The 19064-nt window shown below is 37.9% G+C and overlaps 1 protein-coding gene across 2 annotated transcripts in view; it reads left to right on the top strand.

The window, feature by feature from the left end:
- LOC126191169 (regulation of nuclear pre-mRNA domain-containing protein 2) overlaps positions 1–19064 on the top strand; it is a 169365-nt gene that overhangs the window by 133426 nt on the left and 16875 nt on the right. Inside the window, exons 8-9 of one of the 2 annotated variants that reach the window (XM_049931942.1) lie at positions 11185–11301; positions 12787–12819. In XM_049931942.1, coding sequence (XP_049787899.1) covers positions 11185–11301; positions 12787–12819 — 150 coding nt within the window. The remainder of the gene's footprint in view (positions 1–11184; positions 11302–12786; positions 12820–19064) is intronic. The other variant, XM_049931943.1, reaches the window with a different exon arrangement.

The following is a 19064-nucleotide window of genomic DNA, read 5'->3' as shown; positions in this document are numbered from 1 at the left end:
GAAGGAGACGGAAAGACGAAAGGATGTGGGTTTTAAGGGAGAGGGTGAGGAGTCATTCCAATCCCGGGAGTGGAAAGACTTATCTTTGGGGGGGGGGGGGGGGGGGGGGGACACGACAGGTAAACACTCATGCGCGCCCACACACACACACACACACACACACACACACACACAAGCAGACACATGTAAAGGCAAAGAGTTTGGGCAGAGATGTCAGTCGAGGCGGAAGTACAGAGGCAAAGATATTCTTGAATGACAGGTGAGGTATGAGCGGCGACAACTTGAAATTAGCGGAGGTTGAGACCTGGTGGGTAATGGGAAGAGAGGATATATTGAAGGGGAAGTTCCCATCTCCGGAGTTCTGATAGGTTGGTGTCAGTGGGAAGTATCCAGATAACCCGGACAGTGTAACACTGTGCCAAGATGTGCCGTGCACCAAGGCATGTTTAGCCACAGGGAGATCCTCATTACCAACAAACACTGTCTGCCTGTGTCCGTTCATGCGAATGGATAGTTTGTTGCTGGTCATTCCCACATAGAAAGCTTCACAGTGTAGGCAGGTCAGTTGGTAAATCACGTGGGTGCTTTCACACGTGGCTCTACCTTTGATCGTGTACACCTTCCAGGTTACATAACTGGAGTAGGTGGTGGGAGGGTGCATGGGACAGGTTTTACACTGGGGGCGGTTACAAGGGTAGGAGCCAGAGGGTAGGGAAGGTGGTTTGGGGATTTCATAGGGATGAACCAAGAGGTTACGAAGGTTAGGTGGACAGCGGAAAGACACTCTTGGTGGAGTTGGGAGGATTTCGTGAAGGATGGATCTCATTTCAGGGCAGGATTTGAGGAAGTCGTATCCCTGCTGGAGAGCCACATTCACAGTCTGATCCAGTCCTGGAAAGTATCCTGTCACAAGTGGGGCACTTCTGGGGTTCTTCTGTGGGAGGTTCTGGGTTTGGGGGGATGAGGAAGTGGCTCTGGTTATTTGCCTCTGTACCAGGTTGGGAGGGTAGTTGCGGGATGCGAAAGCTGTTTTCAGATTGTTGGTGGAATGGTTCAGGGATTTAGGACTGGAGCAAATTCATGTGCCACGAAGACCTATGCTGTAGGGAAGGGACCGTTTGATATGGAATGGGTGGCAGCTGTCATAATGAAGATACTGTTGCTTGTTGGTGGGTTTGATGTGGACGGATGTGTGAAGCTGGTCATTGGACAGATGGAGGTCAACGTCGAGGAAAGTGGCATGGGATTTGGAGTAGGACCAGGTGAATCTGATGGAACCAAAGGAGTTGAGGTTGGAGAGGAAATTCTGAAGTTCTTCTTCACTGTGAGTCCAGATCATGAAGATGTCATCAATAAGTCTGTACCAAACTTGGGTTGGCAGGCCTGGGTAACCAAGAAGGCTTCCTCTAAGCGACCCATAAATAGGTTGGCATATGAGGGGGCCATCCTGGTACCCATGGCTGTTCCCTTTAATTGTTGGTATGTCTGGCCTTTGAAAGTTTAGAAGTTGTGAGTTAGGATGAAGCTGGCTAAGGTAATGAGAAAAGAGGTTTTAGGTAGGGTGACAGGTGATCGGCATGAAAGGAATTTCTCCATCGCAGTGAGGCCCTGGACGTGCGGGATATTTGTGTGTAAGGAAGTGGCATCAGTGGTTACAAGGATGATCGCCTGGACATCAGGAATGGGATTACCTTGGCGAACTTTGTATGTAGTGTTGTCTGAAAGCTGACGCAGTCCCTCAGCCACATACTCCTGACGATCAAGTACCACGGTCATGGAACCCTTGTCCACCGGAAGAATGTGATGGATTGGTCAGCCTTCAGATCACAGATAGCCTGGGCTTCAGCTGTGGTGATGTTGGGAGTAGGGTTAAGGTTTTTCAAGAAGGATTGAGAGGCAAGGCTGGAAGTGAGAAATTCCTGGAAGGTTTGGAGAGGGTGATTTCGAGGAGGAGGTGGGTCCCGCTGTGACGGAGGACAGAATTGTTCCAGGCAGGGTTCAATTTGGATAGTGTGTTGGGGAGTTGGATCATTAGGAGTAGGATTAGGATTATTTTTCTTCATGGCAAAGTGATATTTCCAGGAGAGAGTACGAGTGTAGGACAGTAAATCTTTGATGAGGGCTGTTTGGTTGAATCTGGGAGTAGGGCTGAAGGTGAGGCCTTTGGATAGGACATAGGTTTCGGATTGGGAGAGAGGTTTGGAGGAAAGGTTAACTACTGAATTGGGGTGTTGTGTTTCCAGATTGTGTTGGCTAGAATTTTGAGGTGTTGGGGGGAGTGGAGCTGGAAGTGGGAGATTGAGTAGATGGGAGAGACTGAGCCTGTGTGCAATGAGAGGAGGTTGAGGTTTGTTGGAAAGGTTGTGGAGGGTGAGTGAGTTGCCTTTCCGGAGGTGGGAAACCAGGAGATTGGATAGTTTTTTGAGGTGGAGGGTGGCATGCTGTTCTAATTTACGGTTGGCCTTTAGGAGGATGCTATGAACAGCCGGTGTGGATGTGGAAGAGGAAAGATTGAGGACTTTTATTAAGGATAGGAGTTGACTGGTGTGTTCATTGGCTGAGTTGACGTGTAGGCGAAGGATTAGGCAGGTGAGGGCTATGGATTGTTCAGTTTGGAAGTGGTATAGGGACTGATGGAAAGAAGGGTTACTGCCAGAGATGGGAACTTTAAGTGTGAGGCCTTTGGGGGTAATGCCAAATGTCAGACAAGCCTGGGTAAATAAAATATGGGAGTGTAATCTGGCTAGGGCGAAGGCATGTTTGCGGAGGGAATATAAATAAAACTTAATGGGGTCGTTATGGGGATGTTGTGAGGGTGACACGGTATTAGAAGGTGGAAAGCGTAACATGAGGCTGAAATGAAAATAAAAATATATGGGGAGAGATAAAGGTGAACTAGAAAGAAACTGGAGATCTGGTGTGAAAAAAGTAAAAAAAGTGTTGGTTAAAGCTGATTAGATTAGATTAGATTAGTACTTGTTCCATAGATCATGAATACGACACTTCGTAATGATGTGGAACGTGTCAGCTTTGTTGATCCTGTGGTGAACTTAGGTTGGTAAACAATGATGTGCACAAAGGTTAGGTGGTTGTGTTGCCTCCAAATCACGTTAAAGGGTGGAGAAATTAAGGGAAGTTTTGAAGAAACTGCGTGTAAATGTATTAAAGGGAGTGGTTTTGTGGTGGCATATTATGAAAATGAGGCTCCTGTTCAAAAGCATATCCCAGTGTACCATACATGTAAACATGATATTACTAAAAATTTAACACAGTAACACAAAATTTACTTTGACGCTCATGTGCTAGCACACAGTGCAGGTATCTGGGATAACATAACTCATCCACACTCTGTCATTATCAGTAAACAAATGGAAACACATGGAGAGTGCATTTCAGTCATTCAGTCAATCATCTGCAGTTGAAGATATGTGTGAGTACACCAACATACAGAAAGTAGAAATGATACTCATTTGAAGTGGTCAAGATAAATTGGACTGAAGGTCATATAGCATTTTCCTTGTGTTTCCAGCAAGAGAGCGACTTATGTTGCCCCGTACCTGCTCTGTGTGGTACTACGAGAGAGTCAGAGTCAGTTTTGTGTTATGTTTTCAGTCCTCTCTTGTTTTCTGTGAATGGTACATTGTGATACGACATTATTATGAAACAGATTATGTGGAGGAAATGTTGAGTCACGGACAGGTACAACAAAAAGCTACTATATGTTTGAGCTCACACACACGACCACTGTTTCTGGCCACTGAGTCTGGCCTTAGTGGCTGGTCATGTGTATGAGCTGTGCTTGTATGAATGTGAATGCATTTTGTACTTCAGAAGAAGGCCTTTTGGGCGAAAACTCAAATTTATAGCAGGCTTTTTGTTGTGCTTGTCTACGACTCAACATCTCCTCAGTTTTGTGAGCAGCAGTCTATCCTTTTCATATTGTCATTATTCCACCCTGGATTTTCCTTTGTGCACTGTGGTACATTTTTGAACAGGTCCTGAGTAGGAGAAGATTACTGAATAAAAAATTATAGGGTGGTATAAAAAAAGGAAAATAAGCTGTTCATATCTTTGTAATGAACAAAGTTGTAAGAAAGGGAGTCTTGCTGGTTAATGACCACCTGATATTTGAACAACATTTACTTGATAGATTTGTTATTTTACTTCTGTTTGGGGGGAGGGGGGGGGGGGGGTGAGCAACCAACACTAAAGACAAATTGACTTCAACACACAACTGATATTTGACAGTGTCTAGACTACCTGACAATTGCTGTTCGACTAAATTATGAATGGATTTATATCCTTTAGGAATATCTAATGGCTGAGATCTACTATTTCACATGTACATAACAGACTATTTGTTCATCATTATTATGCTACACTTCAAGCATGAACCTTGAGCTGTTACCACAGACTTGAAATTGATTGCGGCCATGAGAATTGTTACTCTAGTTTGAAGGCACAACCCAGGTGTGTTCCAGTGTTTCCTTTACCTCAGCCTGAATTATTTGTCCCTTCAAATTCATCAAAAACTTGGTGGTTTCATCACAGTTCCATTTCTCACATTAATGAAGCAATTTAAAATGAAAAAGAAATAACAGTTTTATTCTGTGATGTTACATTTCTTGATATTTTTGTGGAATAAATAAATAAAAGATCACATTGTGGAGAGATCTGTAATGCAGTGTATCAGTTAAACTGCATATTTTCGTAGGATGTTAAGTGTAAATACAAAATCCACCAAATATTGCACTGTTAATTAATAAGCACATAAATCGGTATGGGTCCTACACTGTTTGCTTACGTCAGCCAGTCACAGCACAGGATATGCGATTTCAGCAATATGTTTCTGGTGGGAAAATGGAACATTTCAACATTATATTTTATATTTCGTGTATTACATTTTGTTGACTGCACTATCTGTAACTTCGCCCAAGATCCAGGTTATGTTATGAGTTGATAAAACCAATGAACTTGATTCTATAAGAGGCTGTCGTACTACTCGTGCAACGTAATTTAAATTCTTTGGAGTATCGTTATGTGAAGACACTGATATTTGCGTACTGCTGAGTATCCTGTTCTGTGATTGGCTGCTGGGAGCAAACGAACATATTTGCAAGGCTAATGTGATGTATTTGGGGTTTTTAATATTTATTCTTGTATCCTATGAAGTTTAATTAAGGCACTGCACTGAAGACATCTCAAAAACACCTCATAGATTGTGCTGTAAAATGTGAGGGAGGTGACTGCAAGTGGTACAGAAATAGTGTTTGTTTTAAATAGGTATTTTTGTTTGATGTCATATCTAGGGCCATAGTTCTTTACACAGGAAATTACATGCCGTTTTAAGATCATACTTGAACCCAAGCCTTGAGGGAAAAGTCCAAATGCAAATTCAGCTTCAATAACTGCAGTTGAACAATATTAGTAAACTACTGCTTTCAAACATATGACATTATTACAATGGAATATAGAATATGATAAAAGTTACATTACATAGCTGAACGCTTTCTGTGTGTAGTTGAAATGAAGAATGAACTGACAGTGGAATGGTCCAATCCGACAACTGGAAACCTGTCCTGAAATTTTCCACGACGGAAGAATTCACCAAAAGAAATGAACTGTCAGAATTTTAGCTGCTTAGGTGCACTGCACGAATTTAAAAAGAAAAGTTAAAGTTATTTATTTTTCTGCATCAAGAACCACTTATAACAGCAGTTTGTACAGCCCTTTCTGCCTTGCTCACAAGCAACGAATAAGCAGATGTAGCCATGGCAAAAGAACATAGCGCTGTGTAGCAAGCAGACTAAAGTGCACACATGCAAATTTTAAGCAGTTAAACTATACCAAAAATGTCTGCAGTCATTAATTTTTTGAACAACTTGCAGTTCATATCGACAGCTAAACTTTTGCATATGTAATTGTTACACAAGTGAGTACCAGAGGAAAGAAAACAAAGTGAATGTATGATGTTACATTACAGATGATTTCCATCAGTTGGGACTTTAAACTTTATTGACATTAAATATTTTGTAATAATTCAAGTTGCGCTATTCTTAAAATTCTCAATAATGTATATTTTACCAATGAAACAGCACTTTGTTTATTCCCTGTAGTCGTCACAAAAATGCGAAGTGTTACTACATGCAGAAAACAAACATTTTCCTTACACCAGGCACATCAGTTAACTAAAAAACAAGTGCATTCAATTATTTCACACATTACTAGTTGTATTTAGACAGAAGTGGAATGGAATAAGAAATGATCATGGGTGTTGTTCTGCATATTGTGCTGCGTAACGTTTTCCTTACATCAGGCGCAACTGTTAACAGAAAAATCAATGTACTCAGGTACTTCAGAGTCATTACTTGTTTTATTTAGACAGAACTGGAATGGAAATAACAAGTGGTGATGAGCATTCTGCATATTGTGCTGCATGCCAGGCATACTTAATCAAATTCATAAAATGTGCTGATGCAAACTGACAATGCAAAAATAATTTGAAGTTTAATAATACAGTTCAGCTGGTAAACTTGAAATGACAAAGAACTACTGGAAAATATTTTGTTTGACAACTTTCTGAAGATTGCTTTACACTGCTGAAATATTTTTTATCGAGAGGCTTATCAAACTATTAGCCCTGGGTGGAATCCCAATTATATTAACGGTTTTTTTATTGTCCTCCTAAAGACAGAGCAGTTGTTATGTTCAGGCCAAGAGTCCAACAACAGCACTGAATTATTTTCTGCAAATAGTGGTAATATGTTTCACATGTAACACTGAAAATTATTCTCTCCTATTTTTCCAGGTTTTGCTATGTCGATTACAATATTTTTGCAATTGAATAGTCCTATGTTAATTTTTGGTCCTAGCTTGGCTTGATGTTTCTGAAGACAGGCAAAAAACAGTGATGCATATCACTGGCAGTGCTGTATACACACGTGTCTGCATTCATCGAATGCACAAGTGACTCTCTCATCACTTGAAATGATAAAGTACGGATTGCATACAGCTCTTGCACAAAACCTGACTAATTGGCTTTGTACAAAAAAAAATTTAGAGGATAACAAGAAGCTTCGCCTTCATGTCAACTACAAATTTCTTTGTACTATTACACTTTAATGACAGCTCCTGTACACATTTGCTTGAGGTAAACTTCATAATTTTGCTACATCCTTTTCTGTATAATTTCACAAGTATGTTTAACCATGTCAAAGAATGCTGTTTATCTCACTTGCAATAAAGAGTCCCAGTTTTGTAGACCTCCCTCAGTAAACGTGCATTGACTGTCACAAGCAGTTCTAAATCTTTTGAATGGTTTTTCTTTCCTGCTTTTGTGAGCTTCATTTTGGCACATATTTTGTTCTTTGTGTAAATCTTTACTCCATTTCACAGTTCATATTCTGATTTGAAGAAACAAAACTGGCCTTGCGCACAGCTTAAGTTTAAGCATTTTTCCCTCCTTTGGTTAACCGAAAAATCCACTGCTTTTTCTGTGTCACTGAAAGTTATTACTGTACATGTTATCTTCGGGCTTGGAATGTACTCTCTCTTTGTTCTCTATTTTAGTTAGCACGACAATCTAGTTTGGACCACAGTTCATGGAATCGTCTGAGTTATTTTCTGTTCCTTTTAATGTTACCACAATTTCTAATGAAATGTTGACATCTTTTGAATGAACATCCACAAAATTAACTAATAAGTAATACACATGTAGATCTTCAGGAGAGGTAGGTGATTTTTATTGCGTACCACATTCTTCACATTTCATCTTTGCAAGGTTGTTGTGGATTCCATATTACTAGGAAACCCTGGAACCTGCACAAAGACAGTGCTGTTAGAAAGCATATATGACAAAATCACAAAGAAAATTAATTCAGCTTTATCTCCATTGTGTTTTAGGTCACATTTGTATTACTATTACAAACTGCTAGTTGTAGCATAATTAGTAGTGGAGAAATTTTTGCCGTTAAACAGTTTACATGCTTCCAGTCATCGGCATACAATATGATGAAATTTTGACACATTTCCTGTAGGTATGAGATATGATTAGATTTAGCAATACTGCAAAGGCTGTTGCTAATTATTATGGATGTTGGATGAATTGCAGATTCAAGCTAATGGAAACTGTGAACAATTCTGTCAGATAAACTATCAGCAGAAACTGAAATTCACTATGATCACATTGTGCCATATTATCTGTTTACCAGTGTGCTGTCTACCGAGGATATGTGCCTGCCGTGCTGTGCATGTGCTGTCTGGTACAGCTTTGGCAGGGTTATATATTTCTCCAACCACCTAGAGAGCTACTAATTTGGCAATAGTCAACATTAAAAAAATACTTGCAGTTCATGTTGGCAGCTACAATTTTGATGTTATGTTTCTTTTTGTGTATTCTTTCCATATAAAAAATTTCGGGGCAGGTTTTGACACAATACACTGGACAGTTTCCTTGTGTGCCACACAAATGTAAAATACCTGTGATGTTATTTTTAGCCTAACCTTAAATCTGATTATCACTTTTATTTGTGAAGGTAATGATATTTTCTTCATAAGAACAAAGCCCGATTTTGTTGAAGAAGTGAGAATGGATCCTGCATATGAAAATGCCATGCTTTCATGTAGTTACGCAGGTAATACAAGTCTGAAAACAAAAACAAAGTTACAGTTATCAAAGTGTTTTGGTAGTACCACAGTGTGATTTCGTGATCAATCATATTTGATACTGTTCATTATGTGTGTGCATAGATCAGTTGATAATGTATTAGCAAAGTTTTGCGCATTAACCATGATAGAGCTTTAGGAGACTCATTTCGTTACTTCACAAGAGTTGGATGTTATGAACTGTACATTTTCTGTGTATGTTGGAGACCAAGTGGTACGATAATGACATGGTGGAAGCTGTGAATGCCAAAGTCTAAATCACACAGTGAGAGTGGTTCTGCTAGCATGCTATACAGTATTGATCCTTAACTGAATAAAGTCATGGCTAACCATTTTCTAGTACGTGTATTGGGTGGGGGGGGGGGGGGGGCTGCTTTCATAATATGGAGGTACTCCTATGACCCATGTATGGATCTGAAAGTATGATTCTATTAGTTTGGGGCATAAGATCCTAGCATTTTTGTTTTGCATCTTGATATTCTGGTTGTTATACGTTTATTTATCAATTATTGTTTTTTATTTATAGGTATTCAAAAACAGTCACAAGTTGCACTTTATATTTTTTATTATGACCGGTTTTGCTCTTCAAATGAATAAGAGCATCATCAGAATGTACAGTTTAAAGTTGGCTGACAGCATTAAAGATTGCATTTACAGTTGGCTGACAGTTCTAAAAATTAATTAGGCTGCACTGTAGCACCTACACTGTATATTCTGATGATGATCTTGTTGATTTGAAGAGCAAAACCAGTCATAATGAAAAATACTAAGTGCAATGTGTGGCTGTTTTCGAAAACTTATATTAACAGTCACTCCCCCTGCAGACAATCCCTGCTCTGTTTTATTTGTAGTTCACTGTTGCTATTTGCGTTCACATATTATCATTTTGTCATTTGGAGGTAGTGAGTAGAGCTGTGGACACTAGGAAACGGGAGTGCCAAGTTGAGAAATTAAAGAATTTCTGGCATATTTTTCTGTTTGAGTGCAATAGAGGGCTGACAGCAGCGCCGACACCAGGAACATTTGTGCCGCATTTGGGGATAATGCTATAAGACAGACCACAGCAAGAAAATGGTTTTCTGTTTTTAAAGAGGATTATTTTGACATTAGTGACTCTCCACATTCAGGAAAGCTTTTGGGGTTTGATGAAGATTGTTTAAACAAATTGATCCATTATAATCCATGTCATTGTACTAAAAAAATAAGCAAATGTGATGAACTGTGATCATTTCACCAATATGCTACATTTGCAGTCAATGAGGAAGGTTCCGAAATCAAGTATATAGTTATCACATGCACTAAGCCAAAATCAGCTGGTGGCCTAATGTGCATATCTGCTTGCTCATCATCAGTGGCTTGTGAACGACACCGAGCATTCCTATACTGTTATCATTACTGGTGATGATAAATTGTGTCCTTATGCTAACATAAGGAAAAAAAGGAATGATTGAGCCCAAATGAAGCAGCAATTCACCGTAAAAAGAAATGTGCGTGTCCACAAAAGATAATATTATCAGTCTGGTGGAACAGTGACAGTGTGGTATACTATGAATTGCTTCCTTGAGGCGTAACCATCACTGCTGACATTTTTTGTCCGAGATGTCTTGCATATGTAATCCAAGAACAGTGACCGGAAAGACTGCATGAAGTGATGCTACTCCATGATAATGCCTGCTTGCGTTCTGCTAGACTGACAAAAAGCCCGTGACAGGAGGTGGCTTGAGAAGTCATTCCACACTCACCTTATTCACTTGGTCTTGCACCCTCGTATTTTCACCTTTTCCATTCTCTGTCAAACAATTTTCAAGGAACTTCCTTTCCAGATGAAAATGCAGTCAGAACATGGCTCATTGAGTTCTTCGCCTCAAAACCAAGTGATTTCTACAATCACGGAATCAGAAAGTTTCCCCAGTGTTGGCAGACTGTTGTAAATAGTGAAGGATAAAATATTATTGATGATCAAAAACTTTGTTATGTGTATCTTTTGTGTTTATTAAACTTGTGGAGAAGTGCTACGAACTTATGCATCAGCTTTATATATCCTGCTGGTGTGAACCTTCAGTAGATCAATACTAGCAACTTCATTGTTTTTCCACTTCTCTAGTGCATCATCTTCATTAGAAAATAAAAACCATCACGAACTTTTGTAATGTATACTTTTCAACATATGCTGTTTGCTGTTTTCTCATTTCTACTTCTTCAGAGTGGTTTTTTGTGCGTATGGCAATCGAAGATGACAGTGCTTTTTGATATGCATGTGATCGAATAGTCATCCCATAGAGTAGTCTAAGCTTGGATTAGCTGCATTGTAGCATGGAAAGCAAGTATTGGTTGAGCATGAAACTGCTCGAAGCTGAAGGAATTCTATAAACATCTATCAATGAAGTATAAAGGATAATTGTGACGTGTTGTGGATGCCAAAAATCAGTTCATCAGGAACTTTGTGAATGGTGGTAAAGAAAGTAGCCACCATTAGGCAGTCACTCTTCTGAATCATCTTATTTAAATGTATCTTTTTAGAAAAATTTCTTCTCCGAGGCAAGTCGTGATGCAGTACTTTCGTCATCATCACCAGAAACTCCACTTGAAGAGGTACCAATTATTCCTGGTCTTTCTTCTGGAAACAGGGAAGATGAGGTATGGGAAGCTGCTTCAGAATTTTTGTGTCTAAAATAACATAAAATAAAATTAAAAAAATAAATCGTTAGTCTTTTGAAATAGTGATACTATTCACGTTATTGGTTGATCTTCTTTGCATGCTTATCTTAATTCCTTCCTTATCTTTCTTTCTTTACTTTTTTAAGTGAATAGGAGTTTCTTTTGTGTCATGCAATTGGTACATTTGTTTCTAAGATACATTTTTATTTATTTTTGAAGCACTCCCATCATTCAGTTGTTGATGAGTCTTATGACCAAAATACTGTTCTACCCAGTGTATTTAATTGTTATTATATGTGGAAATACGACCTTGAGAAAGGCAAAGAGGGTCCTTGTTCAGTTGGTGGTGGAGTGTTCAATTGCTCTTTATATGAGGTTTTGTCACATTATTTTGTTGCTGTATCATGCATGTAATATGACTGGGCATTGGTGTTCATACATTTTGCTTTTATTTGTTGTATTAAATGATGTAATTTGTTGTTTCTGCAGCATCTCTTTATTGTTGTCTTTTCTTTCTGTAATTTATTTTTCTCTTGTCTTTTAATTTTGCTTTTCCACACATGTTGCATTATTATGTCCAGCTCACTTGTTGACGGTACCTATTACAGCATTACGTCATGATTTAGGTTAAAAATGGTTAAAGCCTCATTTTTCTGCTGTATTCCATATTACAGCTTGCTTTGTCATAATACTGGTGTTTGTGTTTTGTACCACAGATTTAATTTTTAGCATTTTACTTGTACACAGACAACAGTGAATACCTCGAATAACTGATAAAAGGTGGAGAAAGTGTGAGAAAAAGTGTCAGAGACTTTCGTAAATGTATGTAGCGAGGACTTGTTACCTTTTTTCTTTTTTATTTCTGCTATTTAGAAAGTCATGTAGCACATAGATCATTAATATTAAATTTTAAGAGCCAAGTTTGAATTGCAATCCATCTATTCTGATGTAAGATTTTCACTGTATCTTGAAATCACTCTGTGCAAATGTTCTTTGTATGATGGCACAAATAAAGTCTTCCTCCACGCGTCCCAAATTGAGCTATTGCGTCATCTCTAACAACACTGCTGTTAATGGAAATTTTTTTCTTATTACAATCTCGTTTCTGTGATCTGTAGACTGACTCTTTAACTATTAAAATGGATGGGGTATGCTGCAGTTCCTAGAATAATTAGGCCTATGTATTAATTTCATTATTAAGAGATTTCTCAGTTATTAATTGCAAATAGAAGAAAATGTCAGTTTACTGGGGTAAAAAGTCCTATTCAAAGTCAGAATTCTGAAATCAGTATCCCTTGTTTTCCATTCTCAGCATTTGTATTAGCCAGTAGCTAAGCCTTTTTTTAATGCCTGGAACTAATTAAAATGTTGATATTAAGTTTGTTTTGTGTTGTCAGTCCTTACATTTAACTTAACTTTCCCTGAAGATGAAATACTGTTCTAACTTTTTTGGTTTATTTCTAGGAAAAATCACTTAAGAATGAGGAAAACTCCTTAGTAAGTATTCCAGCCTGATTTTAACAGTTATTCTTGTTCAAGTAAATAGTTACAAAAACTTTCAGAGTAAATAAAAAACAGTATGATACGAAAATAAATTTAAATGTGAAGCTGTGTATAACAACAATGGAAATTTCTCAATGGAATAATCCATTTATATTATAAAAATGGATGTGTGTATGTGCGCATGTATCTGTGTACGTGTGTGTTCCCACATCGCCTCCAAAATCACGGGGGTGTTTTCAGCCAAACTTAGTGTGCATATACCTTACAGGTAGGCAACATTCATTGTGAGGTTAAGAACTGCTTACCTATGAAAGACATGAGGTTGGAGGTGGAGGTGTAAAAGCCGTTTGGTCCACAACTCATGAATTCCCAAACTTTATTGATCCAGTATTAGAGAATGAGAGCACTCAGCAATGCGCAACAAACTTTACACATAATTTCAAACCTTTATAACTATGTTTCTCACTGACAACCCATAGAAAATGATGAAAGGAAAAATGTTGCATCGCTTACTACTTTTCTGCTGTTCATGCAGTAAAAGCACTACTTCTTTACTACTAACTGTATTCGCAACACCTCTTACAGTCAGTCTGCACATATACCACTGAATGTAAGTGCAAAATTATGTCATTTTATGACACATAGTACAGGAGATATGACTATCCACATAAGCTGCTGAATGAATGTACGTACAAAATCATATTGTTGTATGAGACATAGTTCAGGAGATATGTTCTTGGTTCAGGAGTAATGTCTTTATAAGTACTAAGTACAAGGCCAGACACTACATGGTATTGGCATCAGCGCACAGCTATAAATAAATAGCTGAACATGCTGGGTTTCTCCACTAGTATGTAACAAAAGAAAAGAAAAGAAAAGAAAAGGCATCCACTTACCTACAGCTAATTGATGTGTGGTGCATAGAAGCTGTCAGCAGAATATGGTATTTATAATAGCTTTCAAGCTTTTGGTCTTTCCCTAGCAAAAGTATACACACCAACATTCACACACACAACCACATAGAGGCTAACATTTCTTACATACACTGTGTGTGAAAAAAAAGTAGTGATTATGTGAAGTGTGAAAAGTAGTTTATAAAGAAATGCCAGGGCCCTTTTGATTGTTACAGTGTATTTTTAATTAAAATCACATCAGGAAAGTTCATAGCTACCTTCTACATGTTCATTGATATTACAAGTACCACTTTGATTGGTGCATTATGTGATATCAAGTTACATTCAATCCTTTTATTATTGTAACTTTTTTATTTGCTGTCCCAGACCACTTAATTTTAGTTAATTAATTTAATATTTTATTATAAAATAAGATAGCATTTTTTCAGCTTTTTTTTTTTTTCAAATTTGGTTCTCTTACTATTAGAATCGTATGATTTATTAAGAGGTAAAAATAATGTGGGTTCTGCAAAATGGTAATTTAGAAGATAGCTTCATTCATAATTAGTGACCTAATTATCAGTTCCATGGAGAGGAGAACAACTTGACAATGAGATCCAGCATCCAAATCCTGAAATACTCCTAAACCATCATGATACAAAGTTACTGAAGTGTCTAATTAAATATGTTAAAAGTATGTATTAAAATATAAAGTTCACGTTTCCTTCAGAATGTGAGTTTTGTATTCTTTTTTGTAAATATACGTATTTCAAGATAAAATGGCAGCCACAAAATTTAAATGCATATTATCAGTGTTACACATGCCACTTTAACAATATAATGAGAAGGAAAGTTGGTACTCACCTTATAGTGGAGATGTTTAGTCACAGTTAGGCACAACAAAAAGACTTTCACAATTAAAGCTTTTGGCCTTTGGCCTTCGTCAACAATACACACACACACACACACACACACACACACTACTCACAACTTTTACGTGACACTTTAGGTACCTCATGTTAATAATGACAGGTACCATAAAGCGGGGTGCCATAACAAATGTAAATGAACATTAATTAATTGTTGATTCATCCACATCTAATTGCCAGCCTAATACAACAATAAAACATAATTAAAAGTTAACGAACATGTGAGTCCATAATTACATAGAGGACAAGGTGATTCATAAGTAGTGTTGTACTATTTATCTACATCTCATAACAAGTAACTGCACACAGTAAACACGGCCTTTTTTCTGACAACAGGGCCATGACGATACATGCTCCTCCGCTACATGCCTTGTGTGTTCTGATTTGTCTTTCTGAAACGCTGAGTAGGTATCCTTGTGTAATAAAGATGCTGAATTCAGGAAAATGTAAAGAGTTCAGGATTTTTCATCACAAATTTTGAGTGTGCAGTATTTTAGTAATGCGATCCAAGGTAGGAGGAAGGGCAGCATCAGTTGTAAATTGTTAATTTGTTATTGCAGATCAAGTTCAGCTACTGTGTTGCTATCTTCAGCACAGTTACATCCATGTCATGGCGACTCATCATAAATATAATAGCATATGGTGCCACTTGATGTTATAGATAACAAACATCAGTTAAACTTTGAGTTTCATTGATGTTTGTCATTTGTAATGTCAAGTGGTACCATGTGCTATTATACAGGATGACTCAGAATTAAGTTTATAGATTGTATGTGTCAAAATAAAATAGAGGTTGAAGTCTATCAGCAAAATCTTTATTTGTTTTTGAAATATATAGTTTAGGAATTTGCTTCTTAAAAATAATGTCATTTAAATACAATCCAGCACTCCTACAGCACTAATTTAAACAATGAAAAAAATTTTGCATGACGGCTCGCCATGGGCTGGCTACCACTTCTCTATAGATATTCTCTTCCAGTTGCTCCAGAGATGTCAGATTTTTGACCCACACTTGAGATTTGACATACCCCTGTTAAAAAATCCATGGGGCACAAACCTGGACTGTATGGTGTGGGGGCCAGTATATGTCACCCCTCCTGCAGATCAGTTTGGTGGGGAAAATTTCGAAAACTCGCAGTACAGGTGCATTGAATGTGTCTACAGTGGCTCTGTCTTGTTGAAACCATATTCTTTGGTTACAACCAGGAAAATTTTGCAATTAAGGCACCAAAAAGTCATTTAACATCATCACATAACATTCCAAATTAACTGTAACTGCACTACTATTTTTATCCTCGAAAAAATATGGCCAGTTATTACTCAGGCCATACAGTAACTTCTGGTGAATGAAGGGTTTTGTTTCCTTCTTTTTAGGATTTGTTCCACTCCATTAGCAGCAATTTTGCTTATTGCTGTGACCATTCAGGTGAAAATGAGTGTTGTCAGAAAACAGAACGATGTTAAATGAAGGGCACTCAGTCACATCATTAATGAACTAGCCTATGTCTGGTATTCTAGGGCTTTAATTCTTGCACGAATTGGTTTTTGTAACGATGCAGTTTAAGGTCTTTTTGCGGAATTCAGTGCAGTGATGACCTATACTCATTTAAAGAACTTGGAAGCTAACAAATGGAGACATTAGGCTCGTCATGAACCGTCCAATTTACATTCTCCATGGATTTGCCCATTCTTGATGACCTTGGTTGGCTGTATTTCAGTTTGGCCACTGTTGAACCAGTCTCCTTAAATGTTTCGATCCATTTCCAGTTAAGGAGAACTTGGCATAATTTACATTATGCAATCCACAATCACTGTAAAATTTCCTCCGCACAGTTTTCCTGTCCACACACAGAACAAAAAGCCCATGCCCGAGAAATTCTCCATATCGACTAAATTCCTAAAAATCAAGCAGATGTTGAATGTACCTCCGCCCCACCCTCCTCCCCACTCTCCTCCGATTTGTTGTGCATATGCAGAGAGCTCTTCAAATATAAACTCGTTTGAGATGACTTGTATTTACAATGAGTCATCATGATTTGTATAGAAGTGCGCTGAACATAGCTAGATAGAAGTGCGCTGAACATAACTACACAATAGCTGAAATCGATCTGCAATAAACAGATCAAAAATTTACGACTGATGTTGACCTCCCTCCTACCTAGGATATCCTTAATATGGTTGTGGAGCACACTGTTCCTGATGGAAATAAACCTGGTTTTACTAGTATGATTCAGTCTGAAAGTATATTTTATAATGAAAGAGATTTTTTTTATCTTTTAATTTTTACAAACATACCCTTTCTTAGCAACCTCTTTTCTGTGTTATTTAAGTAATTCTTTACTGTTCAGTACATATTATTTAAGATGTTTGTTTTAACTCTCTTTTTAAACATGTTGGTTTTAATATATTTCATGTCTGTGGCCAGTTTATTGTAGAGCTTGAGTCTGTGCTAGCTTTTTGTTTCATTTTTCTCAGTGCATATAATTCAAGTTTGGTTCTCGTTCCTCAATCATGACTAGTGCTGTTAGTTCAGCAATTACTTCGTCAACTGACAGTCAACATTCATCCATAAAAATTTTGTGTTTGTTACACATTCTATGGAATTACCATCTACATTTAAAATGTGTTTGCAATAACTCGAGACTTTTGACAGTTCCATGCAGAGCGAGTGGAGGGGTGCAGTGTTGCCTGTACGTGCTAGGAGTGCCACGCATACTTTTGGCACGTAGTCATTAATTGGCCTTCAGTGAAGAAGTGTTAAGTAACTAAAAATTATACCAAAGATGCTACCTACACCTATGAATAATTTATGGTGTAAGAAGCTTGTGTTCAAGAGAAGAATCAAATTTTAACAATAGCTGCTTTCATCTGCATTTCCACCTCACTAAAACTTTTTATGAATTGTTGCCACCATGGCCCATATAAGTTCTGTGAGTTTAAAATTGGTGTGGCATGGAAGAATCCTGAGTACGTTATACCGTTTCACTATAGTCAGTTCCCGAGCCTGATAGCATGGGGGTTTTTTGCTTGTATAGCCTTATAAGTTTGATGAAGTTGACCTTTCCATGCTAGGTTCAGGTTTCTCTGATGATAAGTACCCAAAACAAATTATCCACTTTCTTCCATTGCCCATTGCCACAGCTTTTTGTCAACACAGTGGAATGTGATAGTGCATTGTCCATTACTATTGTTGAATTTGGGAGAATATTTTGTAAAATAAAATTGTAAAACCATTCTATGGAAAAACTGTCTTTCTTTTCCTCATCATGGTCCCATTGCTTTCTGGAATAAAACAGCAATAAACAGTTTGGACTGAAGCCATGATATGAGCCATGTGAAGGATGATTGTATAGCCATTGTTTCCTGTCAGTGCTTTCATTGTTCCTTTGGCTGTTTGATCCACCCAGACATTTGTCAACCTTTGAAATACATTAATCTATGTGTCGTCAAGCCACACAATGTGTTCAAACAAAATGCTCCTCGTAGCTTTCAGATCTGGCTTCTCCATGCCATGATCTCACTTCTCTTGGTGATAAATTTTCGATATAAAAACTTTTGGTGACCAAATTCTAGCTTGTGAAGACATTTTGCAGAGATAACTTACTTCTGATAAATAGCTCCTCTTCTTTGGGGCTAAACACAGTGGAATGTGATAGTGCATTGTCCATTACTATTGTTGAATTTGGGAGAATATTTTGTAAAATAAAATTGTAAAACCATTCTATGGAAAAACTGTCTTTCTTTTCCTCATCATGGTCCCATTGCTTTCTGGAATAAAACAGCAATAAACAGTTTGGACTGAAGCCATGATATGAGCCATGTGAAGGATGATTGTATAGCCATTGTTTCCTGTCAGTGCTTTCATTGTTCCTTTGGCTGTTTGATCCACCCAGACATTTGTCAACCTTTGAAATACATTAATCTATGTGTCGTCAAGCCACACAATGTGTTCAAACAAAATGCTCCTCGTAGCTTTCAGATCTGGCTTCTCCATGCCATGATCTCACTTCTCTTGGTGATAAATTTTCGATATAAAAACTTTTGGTGACCAAAATCTAGCTTGTGAAGACATTTTGCAGAGATAACTTACTTCTGATAAATAGCTCCTCTTCTTTGGGGCTAAAAAGAAGTGTGTTTAATGTAAAGTACTCCTTGCATTGATAACAGCCATACATGTCTGTATATGGCATCCTGCTACAGTGCAACTGTCTTGTTCCCAAATCTGTTGTGATTTATTTTTTTGCCACTGTCGCCATGAGAGAATGACTTTGTGATGCCTCATCAACTTCATCTTCCTTTCTGTCCTTCCTTTCGGTTGTCAAAACCACAGATCCAAGAATGTTAAGTGCAATGGCTTTTCTGCCCACCAGTCTTGAAGCATCTAAAATCAGACCCTCACTATTTGCTATCATATTGA

This window comes from Schistocerca cancellata, chromosome 6, assembly GCF_023864275.1.
Source record: "Schistocerca cancellata isolate TAMUIC-IGC-003103 chromosome 6, iqSchCanc2.1, whole genome shotgun sequence".
NCBI lineage: Eukaryota > Metazoa > Arthropoda > Insecta > Orthoptera > Acrididae > Schistocerca > Schistocerca cancellata.
The sequence above is the reverse complement of the archived record's forward strand: the minus strand, read 5'-3'. Positions and strand labels throughout refer to the sequence as shown.